Source organism: Podarcis filfolensis (genome assembly GCF_964270895.1).
Source record: "Podarcis filfolensis genome assembly, chromosome: 9".
NCBI lineage: Eukaryota > Metazoa > Chordata > Lepidosauria > Squamata > Lacertidae > Podarcis > Podarcis filfolensis.
In genome coordinates this window covers 54965019-54991747 of record NC_139610.1, presented here as the reverse complement: position 1 = coordinate 54991747, position 26729 = coordinate 54965019, and the positions used below count along the sequence as shown (strand labels likewise).

Sequence of the window (26729 nt, the reverse complement as noted above, 5' to 3'; positions counted from 1 at the left end):
TTCCATTTACAAAACTAGTTTCTTTCATCCTTTAAACATCTCTAAGCTTTTATGAAAGCGTATAGAGCAGGAAGTTCTTAAGTTGTTTACCCCGTACAATTAAATTACAGTTCTATTATCTAACCTTAAAGCATGCTATTTCCAAACTAAACAGGGTTTTTTTTTATCTTCTGTTATTTCCGCTTCTGTTTTTTTAAAAAAAATACTAGTCCCATCAACTTTATTCCTTTGTAAAATACTTAAACACACACAGGTCTATTTCCCTTCCAGAAATGAGATATAGATTGTGTTTGCACTGAAGGTTTTTTCTTGTCACCCTGTGTAGTCGGTGACCACACCTCATCTTGTCTTGCTATTTGCATTACAGTTTCAACAGCTTCTAAGTGCCAAGAGCCATGAGGGTATTTCTCTTTTGTTCCAGACTGAGCTACAGATATATTTTTCAGGAATTTTCAAAAGGCACCATAAGCGTCTGACTTTAAAAGAAGTCGTTTGGATCTGCTACATGTGCCATTTCCATATTTTCTCCAATTTATTTCATATGCAGGAAAGAAGCACAAGCTGCTGGGGAGGGAGAAGGCTCTACCTTTGAGGAAAAGTCAGCACCAGAGTACTGTATGTATTTTGCACACACTAGGAGTCAGGTTCAATCGCCAGTTAAAAGGGTCACAAGGTATCAATGTTAGAAAAGAACCTCTGCCTAAGGAAGAGTAATGAAGATACTACATGCACAATAGCAGTTAAAATTGTTATAAATGAAACTGGAAATAATAAAAAGTGCATTAATTAAATCTGCGTTGATCTAACAAGCTGCTAAGCCTAAATTTTAACAAACTCTTGTATCTCATCCTCTTTTAGAGCCATCCAAGTTGCGTGACCATCACTGTTTCATGTAGGAGTGAGTTCCACAATTTAATTACGTGATGCGTGAAGAATTATGCTCTTTTGTCTGTCCCGAGTCTTTGAACATTCAGCTTCAGTGGACATCCTTGAGCTCTAGTGGTATGAGAGAGGAAGTAAAGCTTTCCCCACGGTATAAGTTTTTAGTGGGTCTGTTCTGAAGAGAACGTGGTTGAATACCACCCAGAATCTGATGGAGATGATCAGAACCATACTAACAAATATCAGTCACATATTACCCAATATATCCTCTAAGTCAGGGCAGTCCAAGTTTTTTAGAGGGAGGCTCCAGCGATTGAGCAGGATTGAACAGGGGCATCCCGCAATCGACTAGTAGATTGCAACCGACCTGTTGGACAGCCCTGCTCTAAGTCATACTTGGAGCAAAACCATTGAAATAAGTGGATTTAAGTTACTTCTTGATGGATTTCAATTGATCTAATTTAAGTATGGCTAACATCTAACAATCACCCTATACTGTTATAATATATTAACGAGAGAGGCGTTGAAGATGATGTACAGTGTGGAGACAGAGCGGACCCACTAAAATTAATGAACATGACTAAGTTAGGTCCATTAATTTCAATGGTCTACTCTCAGTTAAAATTTAGTTGAATACCTCCCTATACATGTAAAGCTATATAAGACCTATCAAGGCAGACTTCTAAAAAGGAGGTTCAACAGAAAACATACCTTGAATCACATGAGAATTGTCTTTCAGAAAGAAGTTATACAGGTATTTTGGAATAAAGGCAGACATACAGGCATAGGCCAGGGCTTTAAAAAAGAAGAGGAGATAATTAGGAAAAGATAACATTATTACTGTTACAGTAAAATTACACTTTACTTCATAAGCTACATTGTGAATGTGAAAGGCTCCTGTAATTTTAAAAACATTTGCAAAAATTAACAACTACCCATGAAAAAAAGAGGGTTGGGTCTTGCGTAAAGCATGCAGAAGTCACTTTCCCACCCTCCTCTTTCCCCAGCAAACCCCTGAAAATTCTCTTCCAAAGGTAAGACCTCTGCTTGTGTACAGCACCTCCTCTGATTTTCAGAGACCCTCCCCACCTATACCACACTCCCATAACCCACCCCAGTCAGAAGTGAGAAGGCTTACAAAGGTGAGATGCCAGAAGTAGGTGGGCAATCGGTTTCTGCTAGAACATTTCCCTGCGTTTTTCCAAGCCAGAGCACCAGCAAGTGTATCAGGGACCTGACAAAGGGGCACCTATATTAACACATATAAAGGTAAAGGGACCCCTGACCATTAGGTCCAGTCGTGGCCGACTCTGGGGTTGCGGCGCTCATCTCGCTTTATTGGCCGAGGGAGCCGGCGTACAGCTTCCGGGTCATGTGGCCAGCATGACTAAGCCGCTTCTGGCGAACCAGAGCAGCGCATGGAAACACCGTTTACCTTCCTGCCAGAGCGGTACCTATTTATCTACTTGCACTTTGACGTGCTTTCGAACTGCTAGGCCGGCAGGAGCAGGGACCGAGCAACGGGGATTCGAACCACCGACCTTCTGATCAGCAAGTTCTAGGCTCTGTGATTTAACCCACAGCGCCACCCGCATCCTCATTAACATACATATAACACATATAATAGCCTTCTTCACGTACATAAAACACCCAACTATGTTCCGTAATGAATTTCGCATCAGATCAACACAGGATGTGGTGGAAGCGATTAGCAATGTTCCTGAGCCGTATGATCTCTGTACAATGCATCTACACAAACATTCTTTTGATGGTGAATGACTGGTTGACTGTATTTCTATGCTGCTTTCTATGTAATGAATACCAAAGCGGCTTAAAAAGAATAAGCAACAATGGCATAACAAAGCATCAGAAGTACAGCAGAAATCATGTGCATATTCTCATGTTAGCAACAGCAATCCAAGTGGAAAAGTTATGCTAGTATGCAATGAACCAGCTGGTTCTCATGTTGCTGAAATCCCTACATTACCGGTGAACCACGGAAGCCAGGTATGAGGGAGCAGTTGTGACAATATTATATGAGACATCCTCTCTATGTAGTTTCTGGAGTTCAGCGCATGCAGGAACTATTTACAGGATGAGGAGAGATGAGAGATGGGAAATAGCAGACATCTCATCTGGAGAGAACAACAAACTAAGAGTGGAAAATGCTTACCTTCATTGTTGAAATTCAAGTATAAGAACGGCGCACAAAGGGAGTCAAGACCTACAAGGGACGAAAACAAATGAATGCACCAATGATGTTAATGTGATTTGCCAGATATTACGCAGTCCTCAGTTTTACTTCACTCACCCCAACACAGCCATATGCTCTGTATAGAGAATGTGTATATTTTTTCAAGTGTTTCTCGCATGCAGCAATATGCATTTGCCTCAAAAAGCATAATGTGTGAAGCGATCCTGAAGTAAAATTTATTTTACTTGTCTGTCCCCCCCCCCCCACTTCTGTAATGTCCACCAACTGCAGAAAAACTCCAGGTATATTACATTCTATAAATCATTACTTAAAGCTGTAATTGAGATGTTGATCATTACTCTGTTTAGCTACAATTTATTCACTATGTGGAAATAATCTAACTGATATTTTAAAGCACAGCATGAAAACAACAGAAGAGTCAACAATTCTTAATTCCATGAAAATTCACAAAACTCGGGTTTGTTTTTTTAAAGCCAACAGATTGAATTACTGCATTTCTTATATCTAAAGCTATATATATATATGTGTGTGTGTGTGTGTGTGTTGTTGTTGTGGTTTATTCTACAGCATAGAAAGAAAACATAAAATATGGTCCTGATTGCTTAAGTAAATTTAAGATTAAAAAAATAATAATTCCTCAGCATAGTAAGTCAGCTGAACTAACCTTGCCAATATACAAGACCGGGATGCGAAACTACCCATGCTTTCAGTACCCGTCTAAATTTTGCGTGACCCTCCGGCGATGACAGCAATTCATCATACTGATGGCAGCGAGGAATGTCAACTTCAATCTACGATATAGGCAAGCACAGAAAAGGAGGGTGAGAGAAGTACTATAACAAAGCTCCAAAGTGGAATGTATGCTCAATTCCGCTCTGGGTTCGTAGAGTTCAAAGCAGGCATCTGTTTCCATCTGTTTTAGTCTCCCATACTAGTTCCAGGGTGGATCTGAGAATATGTCCTCCCAAAACTGCTGTTCTTTGCATATCACTGAATGGGAGAATGGAAGAAGTCATGGGAAATAAGGCAAGTTTTGTGCAAAAGCCACCTAAGAGAGCACAAATAGGTCGATTATGCCACAAACCCATAGGGTATCTTGGTGTTTTGAGGGTAACATTTTTCCACTGGCATCCCAAAACTCTTGTCAATAGGGGCCACCTCACACTCAGGCGCATACATGTTCTTGGGCAAATGCACACAAGCACAGAGTCTCCCTCTTCAGCAGAACCATACAGATGAAGGATTCTGATAGATTTTATTGTTCTATTACTCTTTTGAAGTACAGTGGTACCTCGGGTTACATACACTTCAGGTTACATACGCTTCAGGTTACAGACTCCGCTAACCCAGAACTAGTACCTTGGGTTAAGAACTTTGCTTCAGGATGAGAACAGAAATCGTGATCCAGCAGTGCGGCGGCAGCAGGAGGCCCCATTAGCTACAGTAGTGCTTCAGGTTAAGAACAGTTTCAGTTAAGAACGGACCTCTGGAACAAATTAAGTACTTAACCCGAGGTACCACTATACATTGTGAAGGGTTTTGTGTGCCAGAAAGTTTATTTTATTATCTGTCCAATAATTAAGTTGTACTTGAATGTATTTTCATAATTTCGCAGGTGATCATATGAAAAGAAGACGCTTACTTGTCTATCTGTAGGAATTGGAGTGTCCTTGTCAATAGCGTCATACTTTGCTTGAATGTCACCCTAAAACATCAAAGCGGTAAGAACCTACATGTGCAACTGAACTCATTGCTAGAATTAATGCTACAAGTGCGGCACTAACAGAAATGCCAGCAAAACTCATTCACGCAGGGTTCTGATGGGAGTTTTGGCAAGTGGTCCAAATTATTCTCTGGTTCAGATGGAGGGCTCTCCCCGCCCATCACCCAAACCCTTCTCTCGGAACAATGCACAATTCCTTAACTAAAATACAGTAACAAACTCTACAATTTCATGGCCACAGGCTGTTTTCGGACACTTGTGACCCTGTGTGGATGTCAAAACTAGGTCAAGCACGCCATATGGGCATGTTTTCCCCATACATATTGCCTGGAACTGGGGCATAGTACCTTTTGATCCAGAACTTTACCCCACTCCAAACACACAAAGAGACTGAATGCTGAGAAGTGGAGTGGGAGAAAGGAGAGACTACACTTGATTGGGACTGGTGGTGTTGGGGAGAGAATGGGGGGGGGCGTTCTGAATTAAATCATGCAACCATATTATGAGCTGTTTTGGGCACATTTCTGTGAAAATGCGGTATAAGAACTGGAATAATAAATGCTCTGCCTCTCCCCAAAAACAGGATTCAAGAGTAAGGAAGGGCTATTTCCTCATCAAGCCGTATCTTGCATATATGTTCATGCCCGCATGCGCACACCACAATCCCACTGAATGGTTTTCCTTTCCCCCAACTAAGCCTGCTCCTGTATCTCTGTAGGAGTAGGGAAGTTGGGCAAAACATTATTCAGCTATCTCTCAGGGAAACTGCAGTCATTGCACAGTTATTATCAGCAGCCTCTGCAGTTTGCAATTAAGAATCTCTCTCTCTCTCTCTCTCTCTCTCTCTCTCTCTCTCTCTCTCTCACACATTCTTACCTCTACTCCAAGTAAGGCAGCCCACGTTAGACCTCTCATTAGTGGAGGAATGTCGACTCTGGCTTCTTTCCAAATTTGATTTTTTTTGTATGGATAGGCCTGGAGACAACATATCATTTTACAGGACTGGAAATACTTTCAATTTGCATCTTGTATTTCTATACTGTTTGAATCTATATCTTTTATAATAATAATAATAATATACACACAAACATGTACATCCACATACAGATTCTTAAGAAACACACCTGGTGTTGACGTCTAAAGAGAAATGAATGAGACATATATCATATCTCACTGCAGGAAGCATTGAGGGCAAAATGAAGATATAAACACAGTATATGAGGGGAATTGTATACAAATTTTGTTAGTGCTACGCACCTTCAGCAGCCTGTCAAAAAGGACAATTCTGTTTAGCTGGTATTCTGTATCCCGCTCTCGGATAATAAGAGGAAGATTAGCAGCAGCAGATAATTCATTATTACTGTTTGAATGGGGTATATTTGACTGGCTGAAAAGATAATAGAGGATGTGGTTGTGATTTATTTTATTTCTTTTGCCCCAATACACTGAATTAACTATAGAAGAAATTGGGAAAAGCTGAAGCAATTAAGATCATCATCACACACACTCAAAAGTGAAATCAATTCTCTTACTCTCTTATTCTAAATGGAGACAATCTCATAAGTTATAAGTCAGAATACTTTTTTTTGCAATGATCAATAAACAACATGCTAGATAGAAATATATTACTAGCTCTGAACATCATACCTGTCTACTCAGCAGTTTTACTTAAAGCTGGGGGCTAATGTAATGAAAGCAAGGGTTTCTGTTCCCACAACAGAACCAAAAATGGATCAATGACTTCTGCTGCTTCACAATCCTGACCAGCGGGAAACATTCCAAAAATCTCAATGATCCAACAGTAAACAAATTGTTTAGAGCACTAACCTCTACTTTAAACTAGTATTTTCCTTCTGATATGCCAGTCACACAGATCACCAAGAAATAGGCAGAGTGGACAGGAATACCATAGCCCAATGGATGCTACCCTTGTTTGACTCGAGGGCCACGTTCATCATTTGTCAACCCCTTGGGGGCCGCATTCCAGACTCACACATATTCCCACACGAGATGTTAGCCACCCCTAGTCTAAGATCTCAAAGAAAATGGCTTATTCTATGTACTTACTCATCTTCAAGCAATGGATAAAACGCTTCTCCACTGACATCTTTCAGCCTCTGTGGAAGGTCACAAAAACACTCAAAATTACATTCTGCATTTAATGTAAGGAAACAATTGTTGGAAATTTCCATTCCACCTTTAGTTGCTGACATGGAACTGTTGCGTGTCACATGTCTGTTTACATTCCAGCACAGTTTGCTGGGAACTTCCATGGTGTATTGCTTTTGCTTTTGACTCTCTCTGAGGAGACGGAAAGAGAGACGACATGTTTCTTTTGTCCTGATTTATGCTTAATAAATCCGTAGCTTGTTAGTATGTTTCCACAAGCCTCCTGCCTCTTCTGTTTGAGCAGTATGCTCTGCTGATATAGTGTGCTCAGGCTTTGAGTCTGAGTCGCTGATTTACGTCGCACCAGAGGTCGGGGGTTCGTCATGGCTGGAAGGGCATGATCCAGCTGGGGGCTAGCCAGCTGGCATCTCGACCACCGAAAAATGCCGACAGCAACAATGACCATTTTGTCAAGTCAGTTATCTATTCCAGCCTTCCCTAACTTGGCGTTGTTCAGATGTTGAGACCTACAACTCCCAACAGCCCAAGCCAGCATGATCAGGGATGATGGATGAAAGCTCAAAAACATTTGGAGGGCACCAGATCTGAGAAGCCTAATCTACTCTGTGTTTATCTTGGACATGATTTCAAAATACTATCTTGCTTGTTTGAGCCTTCAGAAACAATTCTTGCTCATTTAGCCCTCAAAAAAGGGTCAAAAGAAACAAAATTAGCTATTTAAACAGGTGAAGGCATAGTACTAGCTATCCCTTAACCACAACTAAGGCTTGGGCCTGGGCTGTGAGATTGTGAAATCCCTCTAAAAGGATATTAGCCTTATCCTCTATGGATTTGCCTACCAAAGGCTGCAAGTTATTATATTCAAGTCATGAGGAATATGTTACTTTCAGCTGGCATGCATCTGAATGCCGATTACTAGGAAACAACACACACACACAAACAGAGAGAGAGAGGAAGAAGAATCCATTTCCTAAGTTCCTTAGGAAGCATGGATGGATGCCAACTGCAAATATAAGCCTGGTTAAGCCTGGTACTTTCAACATATTTAGCTTTGTTTACTAAACACAAGGAAAATAAACATGCTAAATTAGATCACTCGCTCGGGCATCAGAAAATGTTCTGATACAACCTGAAAAACGTACACTGAAATAAAATAAATCAAATTAATAAAACTACTAAGGTGATGGTGGTCTTTTGAAGCTGCCAGGGCTCTGCTGCCTATAGCCCCAAAAATCAGGTGTTAAATTAACTTTAGTCTGGGGTGCAGCGTGATTAAGTTTAATATCACCTTTTGGACTATGTTCTTATACAATTCATGCCCTAGTCAGAAACTGCAGCACAATCTTCTCTTGGGATTTGCAGTGCAGTTTAAAACTCTTTACATCATGCAGCACTGATCCTCTTTTGATTACAGTCTATTCCAGCAGCAGGGCTTGGAGAATTCCAATTGCTAAAGAAAATCGTTCAGCTAATACTGCAAAGTTTGGCTAGGAGATTAGTGAGAGTCAGACCAGATCTTCCCCAAAGAGAAAGTTCTCTGTATTTAGCATATATATCAATTTCTACTGGCATTTCAATGTGAGGAAAAGCTCAGCGAAATAATAAAAGTCTTTTATTTGTTCAGATTTTTATGTGTTGATGAAAAACACATAATGTCTGTTAATACACTAAAGGAATGTTTTCATGTTTCCTTTTGTTGTTCATAAAATGACTGCTTTTAATTTTTTTGTTCAAGTTACATATGGATTTATGTAAACACTTCTATCCCACCCTGTTTGTTTTAAAAAAAATGCATAAGGGAACTTAAAAATAAAAAGACCAAGAAGTAGAAGACGTTCACAATAAAACTGAACACCACAAAGCTCAGCTCTATGAAGTCAAGAGTTCAAAATCATCAGATTGATATCAAATGGCTGTTGGGAGCGAAATTCTTTCAAGAAATTGTGAAAAACCATCAAAATGGACCTCCCAGTCAGGGTCTGGAATACCCTATCACACAGTTTATGCAGATGAATTATGAACATTGTCAAACAGACTAACAAAAAATAGCACACAGATTTAAATATCTTCAAGAATCTCCTAATTCTCTCCATACCCCCTCGGCTAGTAATGATTCAGAACCCCGCAAATGTCAAACTTTTGCAGCAATGTTAAGAATACTCCATCTGATTCCTAAACATGGCAAACACATTTTATAAAAACTTAAGACCAAAATAAAGAAAAGTTCTAAGCCTGAGTTCAGTCTTAAACCACTATGACAAGATGACTAAGTTACTGCATTCCAACAAAAGCAAATGAGTAAGTGAATTTGTAATTAAATAATGAAAATTGAATGGGAAAAAGCGAGGAGAAAAATGAGATGTGTTCATGTATTTTGAAAGCTCTGGGGGTAGCATCCACTAAGTCATAGTCAGAGAAGATGCACTGAAATCAACAGACATGACTAACTTAAGACCACTGGCTCAGTTTGAGACACCCCTTTTCCTGCAACCATTTACATTCTTGGTCAGGAAAATATATAAACTGCAAATATTTCAGCACATGGATAGCTCAGCTGGTTAGAGCATGGTGCTGATAATACCAAGGTTGCAGGTTGCCATGTGGGACAGCTGCATATTCCTGTAATGAAAGGGGGTTGGACTAGATGATCCTCAGGTTCCCTTCCAATTCTACAGTTCTGTGATTCTATTATTCTTACGTTTCTGAGCTGGCAGAGGGAGAGAGTCACAGTTGTGTCGTCGAAAAGGAAGCTTCTATCCCGCCCTTGTCCAAAGCTCTCCCCATCCTCAAACAGAAAACTAGGAAGAAAGGGGGAAAAGTCACAGATCAAAATGATTTGAGAAGATAGATTTTCATGAAGACATCTTTATATAGGTCCTATTTTATATCTAAAGGTATATATTTATATAGGCACTAGAGGGGCTGAATAATGGTGAATAAAATAGTGAATCAAACCCCAAAATTACTACATCTAGTTTACATGAACCCTTGCTGGTTTTTTGGGGGAAAGGGCAATTTCTCCCAACTCCAATCCTTGTCTCGTTTCGAATGGGGATGCTTCTGTTTTATTTCCACTGGCATTTGATATAGGTTGCATTTTGCTCGCCTTCAGATTTAGGGAAGCTTGCACCTAAATGAAGTTTATTTGAGCTGAGCTGAGAATTTAAAGCAGAAGTTTAAACAGGAACAGAGCAAATTCTGCAAGCTAAAATTGGGATGCAAGTCACTGATGAGCAAGCCTTCATTTAAATGACTCTTTAAAAACAATGAAATCATGTGCCCAACCCCAGGATTTGGAGACCAGTCATTGAATGGCAGGCAGGAATTGCCAATTCAGCCCCCCCCCAATCCCCCTTCAGGTTCCATATCATCTAGAGCCAATACTGGTTTGGAGACATATTAAAGTATTGTATACACTGACTGGCGGCTCTCCAAGGATTCGCAGAGAACAATTTCCTTGTCCTGCCTGTAGGGCCAGATTAAGACCTTTGGAGGCCTAAAACATATATGGTGCCTCCATATATATTCAATTCAAAATAAAAACTGTAAAATAACATTTTATTTTTTGAAACAAAACACACCCTACAACAAGATGGAAACTAATGTTTATTTTCGTACACTTCCATTTTATTTATATTTGGAAAAGTTTCCTCCTGCATTTTCTAATTGCAAAACCTTTCATCAAAGCCTCAAAACTAATCTTACATAACACATCTACTTCTACACATGGTAGAGATAAGGCATGCAGCCTGGCTTGTTGCAACAGCACAGCTTTCCTGTTGGGGTTTTGAATATACTTCAACTGAAAAAATGAACGCTCAGCTGAGCAATTTGTGACCATTCATGTTAAAAAACTGACAATGAAATATTTATGTGGTGCCTGCCCCCCTTTCCTTGATGCCCTAAGCACGTGCTTATTTTGCTTAATGGTTAATCCAACCCTGTCCACCTGGAGATACTAGGAATCGAACACTGGGATTTTGTGCAGGCAAAGTGTGGCTCTGCTTTCAAGCTATGGTTCTAAAGGACTGCATGGTGCTTGACACTGCAACTGTTTTTCAGACTCTGGACTTCTATTTTCCCCTTTAAAGCCACTTTCACTTCACTGTATCGTTTAACTTTTTTACTTCATGCTTCCATTCCTAAAATCCGGGGGTTTTTTTGTTTCTTACATGGGAAGAGTGCAGATGGGTGGTTTCGAATGAATGATTTCCTTGTTGACAAGCTCTTTCTCCAAGTCTCCTCCAGCCAAGCACCAGAGATAATAAACTTCTTCTATCGACCTTTCTGCTAGGTAATCAGAGTTTTCCTCTATTAACAGAAGCCAACAAAGACAGCATTATAAACTTTCCAGCAACTCTTTCAGTCCTCCTTCCCCCAGCACTGAAAACACTGTTGCTGTTGCTGCTAGAAACAGAGTAATAGGTCTGAGGAGCAATTCTTCAGACCATGTTATTAGAGATAAACGATCTTCCCTTTGGAAGTGCTAGATGGAAAATCCCTGGGAAAACAAAAGCAGCTGGACAAACTATGGAGTCGCTTGGGCAGGCAGTGACAGAATATCTCCATCTTTATCTGATAGCAGAAATGATATACACCAGGGAAACATTTATTAAATGCTTCGTTACTTAAAAAAAGGCTTCTCTCCTCTGGTTTAATGGGATGCAGTGACAGTAAATAACAGAACACTTAATGTTCACTGAGTTCCTCCGAAATTTGTGTGTGTTTCAATTTAACAACAATCTCTGACTAAAAGATAGCTGGGCAGAACAATCCTGTTGGGGCAAACAGAGGGAGAATTTGCAGCAACAGAACTGCCAGATCCTAAGTCCTGCTCAAGCTGAATGGCTACAGCAGAAAGGGAAGGAACACTGTTGGAGGGGAAAATAAGCACACTAGCTCCACAGCTTGGATATTTCACCTCCAGTACGTTTCCAAGCACAATTCAAAGTGTTGGTGCTAAGCTTTAAAGCCCTAAACAGCCTCAGCCCATGATACCCAAAGGAGCGTCTCCACCCCCATCGTTCAGCCCGGACACTGAGATCCAGCGCCGAGGGCCTTCTGGTGGTTCCCTCAATGTGAGACGTGAGGTTACAGGGAACCAGACAGAGGGCCTTCTTGGTAGTGGCACCTGCCCTGTGGAAAGCCCTCCCATCAGATGCCAAGGAAATAAACAACTATCGGACTTTTAGAAGACATCTGAAGGTAGCACTGTTTAGAAAAGTTTTTAAAGTTTGATGTTTTATCGTGTTTTTATTGTTGGAAGCCTCCCAGAGTGGCTGGGGAGACCCAGATGGGTGTGGTATAAACATTATTATTATTATTATTATTATTATTATTATTATTATTACTCCACTGTTGCGGGGCATGTCTGAGGAGTGGAGGGATTTGGGATCACGTGGACCAGAGAAGACAAAAGATCAGTGCAAAGAAGCTTGGAAATACCAGAAATCAAAAGGGAAAGCAGTTTTAAGCCAAAAACAAAAAACCCCTACCCAGATAGCTTTGCACACTTCTTCACTTTAAGACTACATAGTATTATGAACCAAAGAAATTCTTTTTCTAGATGTCATCTCCCTTCATACACTAAAAGGCTTCTCCTGTCTATATGAGGCTCCTGATTTAGTGAAAGTCCCTCCCTGGCACGGGGAAGACCACCTTGGCTGATTTCTCTCCTTCCCATATTGTTCCTGGGGGTCCACCCCAACCCTCCAGAAGAGTGTGGGAAGTGCTTCTGGGGGATGTAAAGGGAAAATCAGCAAATGTTTCCTCCTCCCCTTCTGCTGACAGGGATGCTCCCGTTGGAAGAAATGACATCTGGATCCAACCCATTTTTTTTATTTATTGGAGAATCCTGCAATTGAAGACTGCTGGACAGAGAGCATTGAACAGGGTGGCTTTGATCTGACTTGCCTCACAGGATTGTTGTAGAATTAAATTGGGGGTCATCTAACGCATGTTGTTGAAGGAAACCCAAGATTTTGATACAATTCTCCAAATTCACCTACCACTTTGCAAGATATATTCCGCCACCAAACCAATGGTGCCTAAAGACATACTGTACATGCTCACAATATTCCTCAACAACCAGAAAATATTCACACAGAAATACACATTATGTCGACAGCTTGCAAACTGAAAATTTGCCTATGATGACAAATTATATATTAGATCATGATTAATCCTAGACTTTAAATCTGTTACCTCATTTTTACCTTTAAACAGCTGGCTAATATCCTCAGGAAGAGTTAAGTTAGCACATCTTAAAGTGGGTGAGAAAAGGCTGGAAGGTTTGTGGAAGGCTGGGTATAAAGATGAGATTTCACTAAATACAGGGTCATTCAGTAACCTGTCAGGAGTAAGTCTAAGGAAAAAGAAAAAGGAAGGAGGAGGGGGGAATCAAATCTCTTTTGGAAATCAGCTGTTTCGAAAACACACTATTGAAAATCCAAATGTAAAATTAGATGTGGTACAATGTGCATTTTTTGCTTTATTTAAGAACTTGTGCAGCTTTCCTACTGTGTTTCCTTATTACTATTATTATTATTATTATTATTTATTAAATTTGCATACCACCCTATCTTTAGGTTCTCAGGGCAGTTCACAACATAAAATTACAATATAAAAAATCCGCAAAATACATAAAACAAATAATTAAAACCTTTAACAATGCTAACGTATGCAAACTAATACTAACACACTTAACAATTGAAACAACAATTTTAAACGTTCCCTTCAAAAACATTGATCTTACCCATGGGTAGGCAAACTAAGGGCCAGGAGCTGGATCCGGCCCAATCGCCTTCTAAATCCAGCCCGGGGACAGTCCAGGAGTCAGCGTGTTTTTACATGAGTAGAATGCGTCCTTTTATTTAAAATGCATCTCTGGGTTATTTATGGGGCATAGGAATTCGATCATATTTCTCCCCAAAAAATATAGTCTGGCCCCCACAAGGTCTGAGGGACAGTGGACTGGCCCCCTGCTGAAAAAGTTTGCTGACCCCTGATCTTACCATGAAGAGGCTGGCCCATGCCCTCATTCCACCCCTGAAGTGCTGCCCCCCCCCAAGGGACAAACACTTTGGTGTCTCCCTTTGGGTGGTGGCCCCATCCCCAAGACAGGCTTTATAGAGCTGGCCCAGAAGCTGGGGCAGCAGATGTTACCAAATGCTGCCTGTCTTCATAGGGTCCTTGCCCCTAAGCTACTCTCAGCAGCTGCAAGTCCAGGCAGATGGAAGTCCCCAGGTAGCAGCTGCAGGCAGGTCCAGGCACCTCAGTGCGTTCAATGAGGCCTAATTCATGGATGCATTATTTCTTTTGGTTTTCTCCCAATTAGCAGTTTAATGTCTCCATTGTATTCTTTTCTTTTTTTTAGCTAGGCTATAAAAATAATTACCAACCACAATGTTTTGCAACTGTGTTACCTTCTAAAAATACAGCCAGCCCTCAAGCTATAATCAGTTGCTTGTTTGTGCATTTAACTACTTAGGTGAAGTTATGCCCCACAACAGCAATTTCCATGAACATGAATTTCTGTTTCAGCGCCTCCAATTTACTGGAGTCGCTCCTGAGATAGTGAATGTCTTTCCTCCTAGCATACAACATTGCTTATGCGATCACTCTTATGAGCTGTGAAATAGGGCTAATCGTAGCATGTGAAGTGGCCCGTGAATTAAGCTTATGTCTAAAACGCTTGGAAGAAAAACAAATAAGCATACCGTAAGTTGCTACAGCAAATTGTATTTTAAATTCTACATAACTTTCTTACCTCCTCATCCAGTTTATGCCAAACACACACAAGCTTCTGCCTGCTGCTTTTTACCTACTTGTGGAACTACGCTTTTTAATGCCTGATGGGCACATGCCTTGGGTATGATTATTGACAAGAGCACTGAACATTTGTTTAAGCAAAGAGGGGAAGGGAACGTGATCAAATCTAAACCCTGCATTCTTATGTCTGGTGCTGTCACTGATAGTCTGCAGACCACACATTGTATCTCTAGAAACTCATCTATAAGGTGTGAATGAAAAAACAAGAACAAGTATATTCATAAAGTTTGCAAACAACTGTTTTCACAGAGGTATGACTTTTGGGAATCCATAATTGGCTGCAGATGACTTGGTGGCAAATATGGATTTGCAGAATTTGTGAAATAAGCGATTCATAGATGTGGCTGTGCCAACATTAACCAGGCACTGTCATCTCTACACAAACATAAACAGGACTGGAGTCTTTGTTAATAGACACAAACTGCAAAATTAGCAAGACGTAAAAATAGACCGGCATATATGGCTCTCATTTTTAGGTAAGTAGGAGCAGATGGCTGCAGTATGGCAGTTGTATTTCCCTTATTTTAAGCATCATTATTCACTGTACTTTAAAAGGGCACTCACCGCTTAGAAGGGTGGAATGTAAGGCACTTCTTCAGTAGCGTTAAAGTATTTTCAGGAAGTTCCTGGTTGATAAAAGTATAGATATCGTTGTTGAAGCAAGCGTATGCCCTTCAGTGCAGCATTTAAACAGGCATGCATTTCAGTTCAAAATGAAGCAATCAGGAGTATGTTGTTCTTGAATTCTAAGAGCCAAGGGTTTAACCTATATCTTCTGGGTTGGATATAATTTGTGGACAAACCGCTTTTCATCATATACTGATTTTGACAAGAGAGAAGGGCTTTCATTTATCGGACACACATTAATGATGAACATACATTAACTTTGCAGATATCAACCTGAGTATTTAGGCTCAGCAATCACTTTGAAATCAGTAGTCCCACTATAAAGGTAAAGGTAAAGGGACCCCTGACCATTAGGTCCAGTAATGGCCAACTCTGGGGTTGTGGCGCTCATCTCGCTTTATTGGCCAAGGGAGCCGGCATACAGCTTCCGAGTCATGTGGCCAGCATGACTAAGCCACTTCTGGCGAACCAGAGCAGCACACGGAAATGCTGTTTACCTTCCCGCCGGAGCGGTACCTATTTATCTACTTGCACTTTGACGTGCTTTTGAACTGCTAGGTTGGCAGGAGCAGGGACCGAGCAATGGGACCTCACCCCATTGTGGGGATTTGAACCGCCGACCTTCTGATCAGCAAGTCCTAGGCTCTGTGGTTTAACCCACAGCGCCACCCGCGTCTCCAGTCCCACTATACTTTTTTTTTTTTTTTTTTGCTGAACTCTGACCAAATAGTAGATTTGTAGCAGTAGGGGCAGCCAACAAGGTCTCTTCCAGGTGTTTTTGGACTCCAACTCCAACTAAACACTGGCCATGCATGTTGGGGGCTGATGGAAGTTGAACTCTTAACAGCATCTAATTTGCTATCACTTCACTATAGTGTGCCAGTTCAACAAATAAAATCAACAACACTAAGAGTGGGATTTGTGTATGGTTCACATATGCCTGATCAGGTTTATTGTAAAACTTGTATAATTATTATTTTGAAGTTGGATAATCTCAGGTAAATATCAAGCTTATCAAGTAAGATGAGCTTTCAATAACACACACACACACACACACACACACACACACAAACACACACACAATTAAAACATGAAAGACTGCCAGAGCAAGAGAAATGAATTTTAGAACAAAAAAACATTTCAAGGGAAGAAATCCAATAATGTGACAAACAGTAAAGTTATAATTTAAGCAAGAGGGAGTGCTGGATATATTCGAACCTTAATGATGTCAAGACAACCATGTTCTTCAGCTAGGACTGTTATGATATCATCCACGCATCCTGTAAGTAAGAAGAGGAGGAGGAACAAATGTTGGCAATGTAACACTATTCAAAGATACCGTATTTTTCGCCCTATAGGATGCACTTCCTCCCTCCAAAAATGAAGGGGAAATATGTGTGTGTCCTATGGGGCGAATGCAGGCTTTCGCTGAAGCCTAGAGAGTGAGAGGGGTCAGTGTGCACCTACCTCTCTTGCTCTCCAGGCTTCAGGAAGCTATCTGCAAGCTGTGGGAGCCTGGTGCGAAGTCGTGCAGCTTTCCCAAGGCTTACGGAGAACTGCCTGCATCCTGAAGCCTGGGGCGAGCTGAGCAAGCCGTGGGAGAGCTGCGCGACTTCGGGCAGATATCCACAAGCCTGGGGAGATTGGCACGTCTTCTCGCCGGGCTCTCTAGGCTTGCAGATAGCAGCCTGTTCTGGGGGCTGGGGTCGGGGGAAGCTCGGGCTTCCCCCGCCCCAGCCCCGCGCCTTGTGGGGGGAAATAATTTTTTTTTCTTTCTCCCCCCCCCCAAAAAAAACTAGGTGCGCCCTATGGGCCGGTGCGCCCTATGGGGCGAAAAATACGGTAAACCATAAATATATTTCACCTCCTTAGAGCAGGAGTGGGCAACCTGTGGCCCTTGCAGGACTCCAACTCCCATCAGATCCAGCCAGCATGGCTGATGGTCAAGGATGATGGGACATGCAGTCCAGCAACATCTAGAGGGCCACTGATTGCCTATCACTGATTTAGGGGCTCAACACCAAACCATATACTCCTGAAACAGGAAAGCAGACTGTTGCAGACACAAAAACAGACACCCACCCACCAATAAGAATATTTTCTCCTTATACGTTTCTAACAATTAAGCTTTGTTAACAAACAACATGACATGTATGTAAGAGAAAGGTCTGTGCACCTACCGTATTTTTCGCCCTATAGGACGCACTTTTCCCCCTCCAAAAATGAAGGGGAAATGTATGGGGCGAATGCAGGCTTTCGCTGAAGCCTGGAGAGTGAGAGGCGTCGGAAGCTATCCGCAAGCCTTGGGAGCCCGGCAGGAATTCCCGCCGGGCTCCCAAGGCTTGCGGGCGGCAGCCTGCAGCCCGAAGCACAGGGCGTGCTCCGGAGCGCGCCCTGTGCTTCGGGCAGATGTCCGCAGGACTTGCGAGCCCGGCGGGAGTTCCCGCCGGGCTCGCAAGGCTTGCGGATAGCAGCCTGTTCTGGGGGCTGGGGTCGGGGGAAGCTCTGGCTTCCCCCACCCCGTGGCGGGGGGGGGGGATATATATTTTTTAATTTATTTCCCCCCCAAAAAACGAGGTGCGCCCTATAGGGCGAAAAATACGGTAAATCCTGTAATAAATTTACTCTATCAAACAACACTGTGAAGTTTTGTAATCAATGTAAATATGCACTGATTAACACGAGAGAAGATTACATAAGGGCACTACCGACAAACTCAGTTTTATTCCGTTAGAAGTGCCCCAGCTACAGCTTTCCAGACAACAGCTGGATTTTCTGGACCAGTTCAGCATTGGGGATTGGAATGGCCAGACATCTGCCATGGCCTAGACGTCAGAACAGCCCCAAGAAGCAGGGAAGAGGTGGGTCAAAGGTGGTCAGGCCCTATTCCGTTTCAAACCAATCACTGCGTGAAGGACTGGTCAACCTTGGCAACTATTGTCCACTGTGCCTTGCATTCCCTGCACAAGACTAGAAGAGAAGTTGTCAACTACTTGGCACACTGTAGCAAGGGCAGGAACAGAACCTGGTTGCAGTCACACAGGTACAGGCCGCACTATTTTTTGTCTCTTGCCGATTATCTGTAGAAGTTATCCTGCAGAGACAAGCATTATGTTGGGACTTGTGCCTGTTTGGGGCAGCAACGATCCCTTCCTTGATCTTTACAAATGGTGCAATAAAGGAAGTCAAGATCACCATGATAAGCAGCAGCTCATACTTTTGCCGTATCGTTAAATTCTCTTCAACAGTAACTATCCCCTTCTCGATGGTAGTGCTGTTCTGTTTAACTTTCCAATGCACTGAACGCATTTACATCCCCAAACTCAGTATCACAACTTCTGGGCTCATCTGAGATTTTATGAAGTCTTTGTGCCCCACAGCTGTTTTCACATTACTCACCAAGATTAAGTATAAGTTTTAGTCTTTCGGCTATATCCAAACTCTGGAACAGCTTTCTGCCCTAAAGGCAACAGTAAGGTATGTGGTTAAAGGAAGGTCATTATGAAAAGCTCATGACAAAACACACAGCCATTATATGCTCTTGAAGTTTGCATTAAAAGAAATATATGTGGTGATAATGTTTTTGTTCTACATAATCATGTTTGCTGACTTAGGCTGCAATCCTAGCCCTACTGCCTACCTACCACTGAATTCAATAGGACTTTTAAAGGAGGAAACAGGGTTGGGGGTCACAGATGTAAGTAACCGATGGATACCCATTAGAAACTGTTATGCTAAATTTTGAAGATCACCAATTAACATTTGATTATATTATTCAAATAAAAGATGTGGTAAAATAATCAATGATGCAGGGATATAATTATATAATATAAATTATAGAATATAAATCATTATAATGTAGGGTTTTTGTTGTTTTTCTATGGTTGTTCTTCAGTAACCACGTTAATTACTACAGGTGTTGAATTTTGAGTAGTGAAAAAGAAAATCAGCTCTGGCTTCATGAGAAGCACTGCCCTAAGGTAAAAAGGTGGTTAATTTTACAAAGGTCATAGGTCATTGTTTCTTTCATGTGAAGGAAACTGTCAACAAAATATGCAGACTTTTATACTTGCAACAAATTATGCTCTAAATTTTATCAGATGAATGAAAGTTGCATGCCACAATGCTTTTAAACTGTTAGACATTGCTTAAACCTAGAGAAATCGAGATCAAGTCACAGATCCAGCATAACCATTATTTTTCCAATAAGGCTATGTCAAGAGGATATTGTTTTGCTATAAAGCCTCAACATTTGGCAGAACCAAATGGTGCAAACTGAAAGAGAAGTTTACAAAATCACGGCCAAAGAGTCTATATTTTTATGCATATTTATGCATATTTTTCTAAAAATGTCACATGCTGTTTCATTTCTTCTTTCAAGTAAGCACTAAAATAAATTAAGCCCCTCAGTAAAATAACATGGGTTAGGAACCTGTAGCCCACCAGACACTGCTGGACTACAACTCCCATCATTCCTGACCATTGATTATTATGGCTGAAACTGATGGTCCAACTGCATCTGGAGGACCATGTTAGCCCTCCCTGATATAACATCTCTACTTACAAGATTACTGAGGTGAAGGTGAAATCAATTTTTCCTATGAATAATATGTTTATGGTAAGATGACATTTATACTGTTCTTGCTGTTTTGAATTTGTTTCTCTTAAAACCTTTCTCTTAAAAACAAGGTGACTCAACAAAAAATAAACATATACAGAACATGTTTTGCACAGCAGCAACCTGATAACCCAAATACATAGAATAATGTCAGATACATACCACACAAAGCTCGAATAATATAACACCAAGGGACCACACGTCTGATTTAGGGCCCGAAGGGAGATGCTTTTCACTTTGCATATGATCACTGTTTTTGATAATTCCCTGTGCAATTACCTCCGGTGCCAGGTATGATGGATACCTACAAGTAATGGTACAATAATAAAAGCAAAAGCATATTTCAAAAGGCCTAGAGGACAAATCCATTGAATTTTCATAATGGACACCTGTCTCTTTAAACTCCGTGTCATCTTTTATAGCTTAAAAAACCCTTGACACGGTAGAAATAAAAGGTGTCAGCCTAACCTACTTCACAGGATTGTTGTGAGGATAAAAGACAGGGGTGAAAAGAACCTTAAGCTCTTTGAGGGGAAAGTGGTATAGAAATTTAATGAATGAATAAATGAATAGCCTGCTTTCAAATCCTGGTTTAACAGCATTGCAATTATCTGCAGTGTAAATGCTGATTGTTCTCCTGCTACTTCACTGGAAACATCAGGGGTAAATGTGTGAGGGTGATTTGAGTGTACAGTCGCTTGTCAATTACATGAGCTCTAGATGAGCCCTTAGAACGCTGCTAAGATGAGATTCTCCTAATTCTAACCAGAATACTGCCTGGTAACCAAAGTCAAGTTTTACATTTCTCATGGCAACCAGGCTTAGAATAATAGAATCAAGCATTATTCTTTGTCAGGTGTGAGGAGATATTCTTTAAAAAAAAAAAAAAAAGGTTCACACACAACATACGATTCCTAGAATGTCACAATGTAAAACTTACCCTATAGGAAAATCAACATCGGCACCATAAGCTGTCATGTAGTAAAGACCAAATTTAGCCAATTTAGCATGACCCTATTAAAAAGAAGAAGAAATGTACTGATTATCAACCTAATGAGGGTTTCTACCTTGCAGGAAACTTTGTGTTTGAAAATGCATTGACATTCATGTTTGAATTCACAATTTCCATGGCCAAAAATCTGATGGTGAGAAACTACCAGATACGATTACTCTGTCTGCACATAGCCCTAGGCCAAATCACGGCTTAGCATGGAAGGGCAAATAGGTTCCTAGGCCAAAGATTACGGCTGCAAGCTCTTTTCCTACCTGGACCTTAGCCTGGGGGAAGCTCTTTCAGCCCAGGGCCCGCATTGCCTTGTGGGCAACTGGGGGAGAGCAGCCAATGCATGCCAAGCAGTGCCAGACACAAAAGTGGGTGAACAATACACATGACTCTTACCTTTGTTCAGGAGGCTATAATCACCATCACCCAAACTCTATTGCTCTAATTAATACAGGTTATACCTGTTAGCATTTCACTCCTCTGTTGCTGGATGTGTTACAATCACATGTCTGTGTTTACTTTCTAGGCTTGGAAAGCCTGAGAACGGAAGCTAGCCTTATCTCTTCTGCTCTGTTGTGTTTTTGTACTTTTTACTTTCTGTTCTCTCTTGGAGCTGAAGTGAGAGAATGCCATGATCACTTTGTTCTGTATATGTTGTTGTTTAGTCGTTTCTGACTCTTCGTGACCCCATGGACCACAGCACGCCAGGCACGCCTGTCTTCCACTGCCTCCCGCAGTTTGGTCAGACTCATGCTGGTAGCTTTGAGAACACTGTCCAACCATCTCGCCCTCTGTCGTCCCCTTCTCCTTGTGCCCTCCATCTTTCCCAACATCAGGGTCTTTTCCAGGGAGTCTTCTCTTCTCATGAGGTGGCCAAAGTATTGGAGCCTCAGCTTCATGATCCTCTTCCAGTGAGCACTCAGGCCTGATTTCCTTCAGAATGGATCGGTTTGATCTTCTTGCAGTCCATGGGACTCTCAAGAGTCTCCTCCAGCACCATAATTCAAAAGCATCAATTCTATATATACTGCTTCATAAAAGTATATAGTCCTGTATATACTGCTTAATAAAAGCTTAGAATGAGCACACCAATTTCCACTTTGTTTCTGCTAAGCTCTGCTGAGTGTGTGTGCACATAGGCATCTGCTATGTGTTGCTGGAGCATGCCGGGACTGATGAATTATGGACGTCCCGTAGCTGTGCAACTTCAGGATGACGCCAGGAGAGGTTTGTCTCATCTGGGGGGCTGTGTGGACCCCCTGGCATATTCCGACTATACCTAGTAGCCTACTAGGTATAGTCATGCAAAGATTGGGGACGGGGTTACACACACACACACTTCTCTCCATGCAGGCATGTAGAAAGCATTTTCATGGTTTAAGGACACATTTGCCAAGCAAAACCACTTGAGAAGGGTTTAGAGCATGGCTGGTGTGGGAGCATGCATTTGAAGAGTCCCAAAGGTCAAAAAGAGAAGTCTAGAGGACCATATTTGGTTCCTGGGGATAATATTCCCCACCCATGCTTAGCGTTGCATTCAAACCTGGGCTTATGGTATGTCTTGGTCCAGATAAACAGCCCTCAGCTCCAATGTTCCCCACCGCTGGCTGAGCATTATATCCAAACCCACAGGCAAACCACAAAATCAAGTTAGGATGTAGCACTAAGACAGACCATGGCTTAGCTCTGGATAGTGCAGAACCATAGTGCAGCTGCAATCTTTGGTCCAGGAACCAGCACATTTCTTTGCTTTTGGTAAGTTGTGGTGTGGCTCAGTGTTATATCCAAAGTGGACCTAAGTGTGGTATTTCAGAACACTGCTCAGTCTTGCTTCAGCTTTCCCTCTACCCAAATTGCCAACATTTGTAGACAAAACTTTTATGTCCAATGCAGATTTTCAAAGAACACCACTGTAAGATGAAAACGTAAGAGCTGTCGTTCTTGACAAAGTTTCCCAGATGTAGCTGAAGACATTTATTTCTGTTGAACGCTAGGATACGTGTGAAAGGCAGTCTCAAATTTGTGAAATCAAAATATTTTTCAGGAAGCCTGCATAATTATATTCCCATTTATTTATGTGTGTATTTATCCCAGAATTTATAAGCCAACTTCCAGAGATTAAATCTCGAGAAGACCCACAAAGTATTACAAACATAAAATTCATTCACTGGATAATTACAAACCATAAAACCACAAATCTTTAAAATGCTAAAATGTCTAAAAATATTCTATTAGCAGCAATAAAACAGTTTCAGCAAAACAACTAAGGTTTGCACGATGGTTTATGGCTTGGGTTAGTCTGGAAGAGCTAAACCATGCGTCTGGATTTAGACGATCTGCTAAGCAAAACTGAATTTCACCTAGGTTTGTTACCGTCACAATAAACAATGGTTCATGACATCCAAATGAAGTCACTGCATTCTTGTCTAGGAAAGGTATTCCATTTTAGATAAAGGTAGACGTGTATCTTCCATTTACATGGGGGAAGAGTGCCATATAGACAAAACTGTGCAAAATATGAAAGTAAGAATTTACCTTGCATTTAAATGCAAAATGTTGCTTTTATAAGAGAGGTATCTTTCAAAAAGATTTCAAACGAAGTTCTTATTACATTGATGTTGACAAAGGATGTGGACTGACAGCAAAAACAAAATCTTTTAGCCTTACCTCTTGATCCATGAGGATGTTGTGAGGTGAAAGTGCACGGTGGACTATTCCATACTTGTTCATGTACTGCAAGCCCTGCAGCACTTCATAGGCGATACATGAAATCCTAAAAGGGCTGCAGCGAAATAGTAAGAAAATAGCCTGTTTCAGTTATTTTGGCCTGAAGCAATATTTTCAGCTGATCTTAGCCACTCATAATTCTCCCCACATAATCAAAGGTTACTATCCAAATTAAGCAGACAGGATAGAGGTAGACGGGAAAGCATAATAAAAGCCTAGAGGCAAGTTCGCTGGGTTCACAGCTGGGTTCACAAGAGAATGGTGCTGTTTATAGGTTCAAACGAGTTTCGTATCCTTTAAGAAGATGTGTCATAGGAGGTCAACCATATGGAGGATTCTCACAGGCCTGGAAACTTCCTGCAGGCATCAGTATCAGAAGTGAAACTAGTTAGAGCTAAAGATTCACAAGGATTTTGTTTGGTCTGCATTTTTAAGTGAGTAGATCTGGTTCGTACTTCCCAGACTAATACACAGATCAGAACATATTCTTTAGTTCTTGCACTTCTCCACAGGTTGCGATACAATCCTCAGCTTAAAGAATATATCAATATGATCACAAAAATGTGTTTTTTCAAATCAAATGCATACAAAATTTGCATAGTTTGTCATTTATTTATCTTTCGATAAATATTAGGTTAACTTACTCTCCTGGCTTCCTTACCCAAGTTAAACATATCAGTTGGACTGCCACTCGCAGTATAATACTATATGTTTCTTCTTAGAAGTAGAAGTTCAATGTAGCTTAAACTCAAATAATTGTATATGGGACTGCAGCCTGAGTTTTATTTAACAAAACACAGTGAAGTGTAGGTGTCGGGTCGTATGGTCCAGGGGTCTTAAATCCACTGGATTTTCTGTTCAATCTCCAGAGTGGAAAATCAGAAAAATGTGAACATGAGAAGCTGTAATTCACTGAAACACTAGAGGGCCTCCTCTGATTATCTTTGCACTATAGAAGTCAGAGCATCCGAAAGCAGAAATTCAGGATTAAAAGCTAAACCCTATACAGAGCCAACTCCATACTCCCACAGTTTAAATTGTAACAATTGCTTTAACTATTAAAGTAAAGCATGTAATAAACACATTACATGAGGATCTCCTTGTGATGTGGGGAAGGCAATATGACCATCTCTCTTAGGTTTGCAACGAAGACCTCAGTGGACAGGTGAAAATTAATGCATGCTAAGACCTCTGCAAACTGAGGGATAGAAACCATCATTTTTATACTATTCCGCTCCCTGTGAATACTTAAGTTTAGAATTCTATCAGTAATTACTGTGAGGAAAATATGGGATGACATAAGCAGACAGGACGACTCTGAAGTTTCCTTTTTTAAAAATGTGTCTAACTGTTTTTGTTTGCACAAGTCTCCAAAACATGAAACAACCCTAATTGAATGCAGAAATGTCTGCAGAGTCATACTACTTCTGGAACAAAATGCCCCATATACATCAATGGACGCTTTACTGGATGAGAGTACTTAAAAAATGTGGACTTTTTAATTATCCCCCTCAGAGTTCATAATTACGCCCGCTGGATGAACACACTAAAGAAAAAGACCCTCCTCTCCTTCCAGCCCCAAGACAATACTAATACAGACCAAACTTGTAAGAAGAAACTAAGCTGGTGATGTTGGATGCAGCTGGTGGTCAGAGGATATATATATATTTTTTAAAAAAAACCCTCCTCCAAATTTACATAATGAAGCAGCAGGGATATAATTTGCTTTCATCTTCTTTAACAGGGACCCTCAGCTGTTTGGAAAATGCTTTTTAGTCTGAAATGCTAAATGAATCCCTAATGCTTCTGACCATTCGAAATTCATACCAAAGGATAGCCCACATTTTTTCTCTTAGCGCACGCAAATAGAAGCCCATTAAGAGTGGCAGGGGCTACAAGGGAGGATGAACAAACCTCTCCCTTTCTCATTTCCCCATTCTTAAATTCAATTCCCCAGATTTACACATCGTTTTTGGGTGTGTTTTTTAAAAGTCCTGATGAAAATACACCAATATTTTAATGTGGAGTTCTAATATATTATATGCACACAGTTTTGCCTAATACGCACATTATTTTGCAAAGCAATTTTCCCTAAAAGAGTGCCTTTTGGACGTTATTCTCACAACCATATTCACCTTTATTAACGATTTACACTAGCATATGCATTTTTTTGTACACATCACGAGGGCTGAGAACTGCATTGCAAAGTTCAGAGAAGCGGGAATTTCAAGGGATTGCTGCGTTTTGGTTTGCATACAATTTCAGAGCCTGCAGATTAGGTAAATGTGACCTAAATCAAATTTCTGCCCCATTCCTAACCAAGAGACAATAAAGTGACCTTACACTTACCTCATAAGAATCTAACCTTGGGATTGAGTGCTCAGTACTTTTTAAGGTTCGGTGCAAACCGTTAAGAGGTAATGGATGATTAAGCAGTATACTAATTCTGTTAGATAAATAAATAACAAATACTGCAGAGCAGATGCATATGAAGAGGGAGCGAAGGGGATAATGGTGTGTGTGTGTGTGTGTGTGTGTGTGTGTGTACGTGCAAAGTGGGTTCCACAACAGGAAAGAGGATAAGGCATGGAAATGAGAGTGATCTATGTACAAGGAAGAGTTGAGAAAAGTGCAGAGGAGGGTGGAAGGGAAAAGGGGAAATGTGAGTGCACAGGTGGTTGTGAAAAAGGAAGCGGTAAGAGGCTTGGAATTAGGTTCAAAGATGAAAGGGTCCGAAGGAGAAGGTGATGGATACTGAACTGTGGCAAGTGAGCTCTCCATAATAAAATGGCAGGTCTTAAAAGAACACACACACACACACACACACACCCTCTCCCTCCATGCAGTAAGTGTGCAGTAAACTTGTAACAGTCTGTTTTGGTATGCCAGAATGTACATTTTTTTTTTTTTACGAGCTCTGACCAGTTTCCAAAAAATGGGTGTGTGCGAGAGGGACAAGCGTACACAGCCAGAA

At 41.0% G+C, this 26729-nt stretch overlaps 1 protein-coding gene across 1 annotated transcript in view; it reads right to left on the bottom strand.

The window, feature by feature from the left end:
- TBCK (TBC1 domain containing kinase) overlaps positions 1-26729 on the bottom strand; it is an 84179-nt gene that overhangs the window by 34374 nt on the left and 23076 nt on the right. Inside the window, exons 4-19 of the mRNA XM_083571138.1 lie at positions 23696-23810; positions 20966-21039; positions 20188-20329; positions 18807-18867; positions 16626-16687; positions 15345-15406; positions 13166-13314; positions 11123-11261; positions 9649-9748; positions 6888-6937; positions 6078-6207; positions 5697-5795; positions 4740-4802; positions 3762-3888; positions 3056-3106; positions 1594-1677 (exon numbers count right to left, since the gene is read on the bottom strand). Coding sequence (XP_083427264.1) covers positions 1594-1677; positions 3056-3106; positions 3762-3888; positions 4740-4802; positions 5697-5795; positions 6078-6207; positions 6888-6937; positions 9649-9748; positions 11123-11261; positions 13166-13314; positions 15345-15406; positions 16626-16687; positions 18807-18867; positions 20188-20329; positions 20966-21039; positions 23696-23810 — 1508 coding nt within the window. The remainder of the gene's footprint in view (positions 1-1593; positions 1678-3055; positions 3107-3761; positions 3889-4739; positions 4803-5696; positions 5796-6077; positions 6208-6887; positions 6938-9648; positions 9749-11122; positions 11262-13165; positions 13315-15344; positions 15407-16625; positions 16688-18806; positions 18868-20187; positions 20330-20965; positions 21040-23695; positions 23811-26729) is intronic.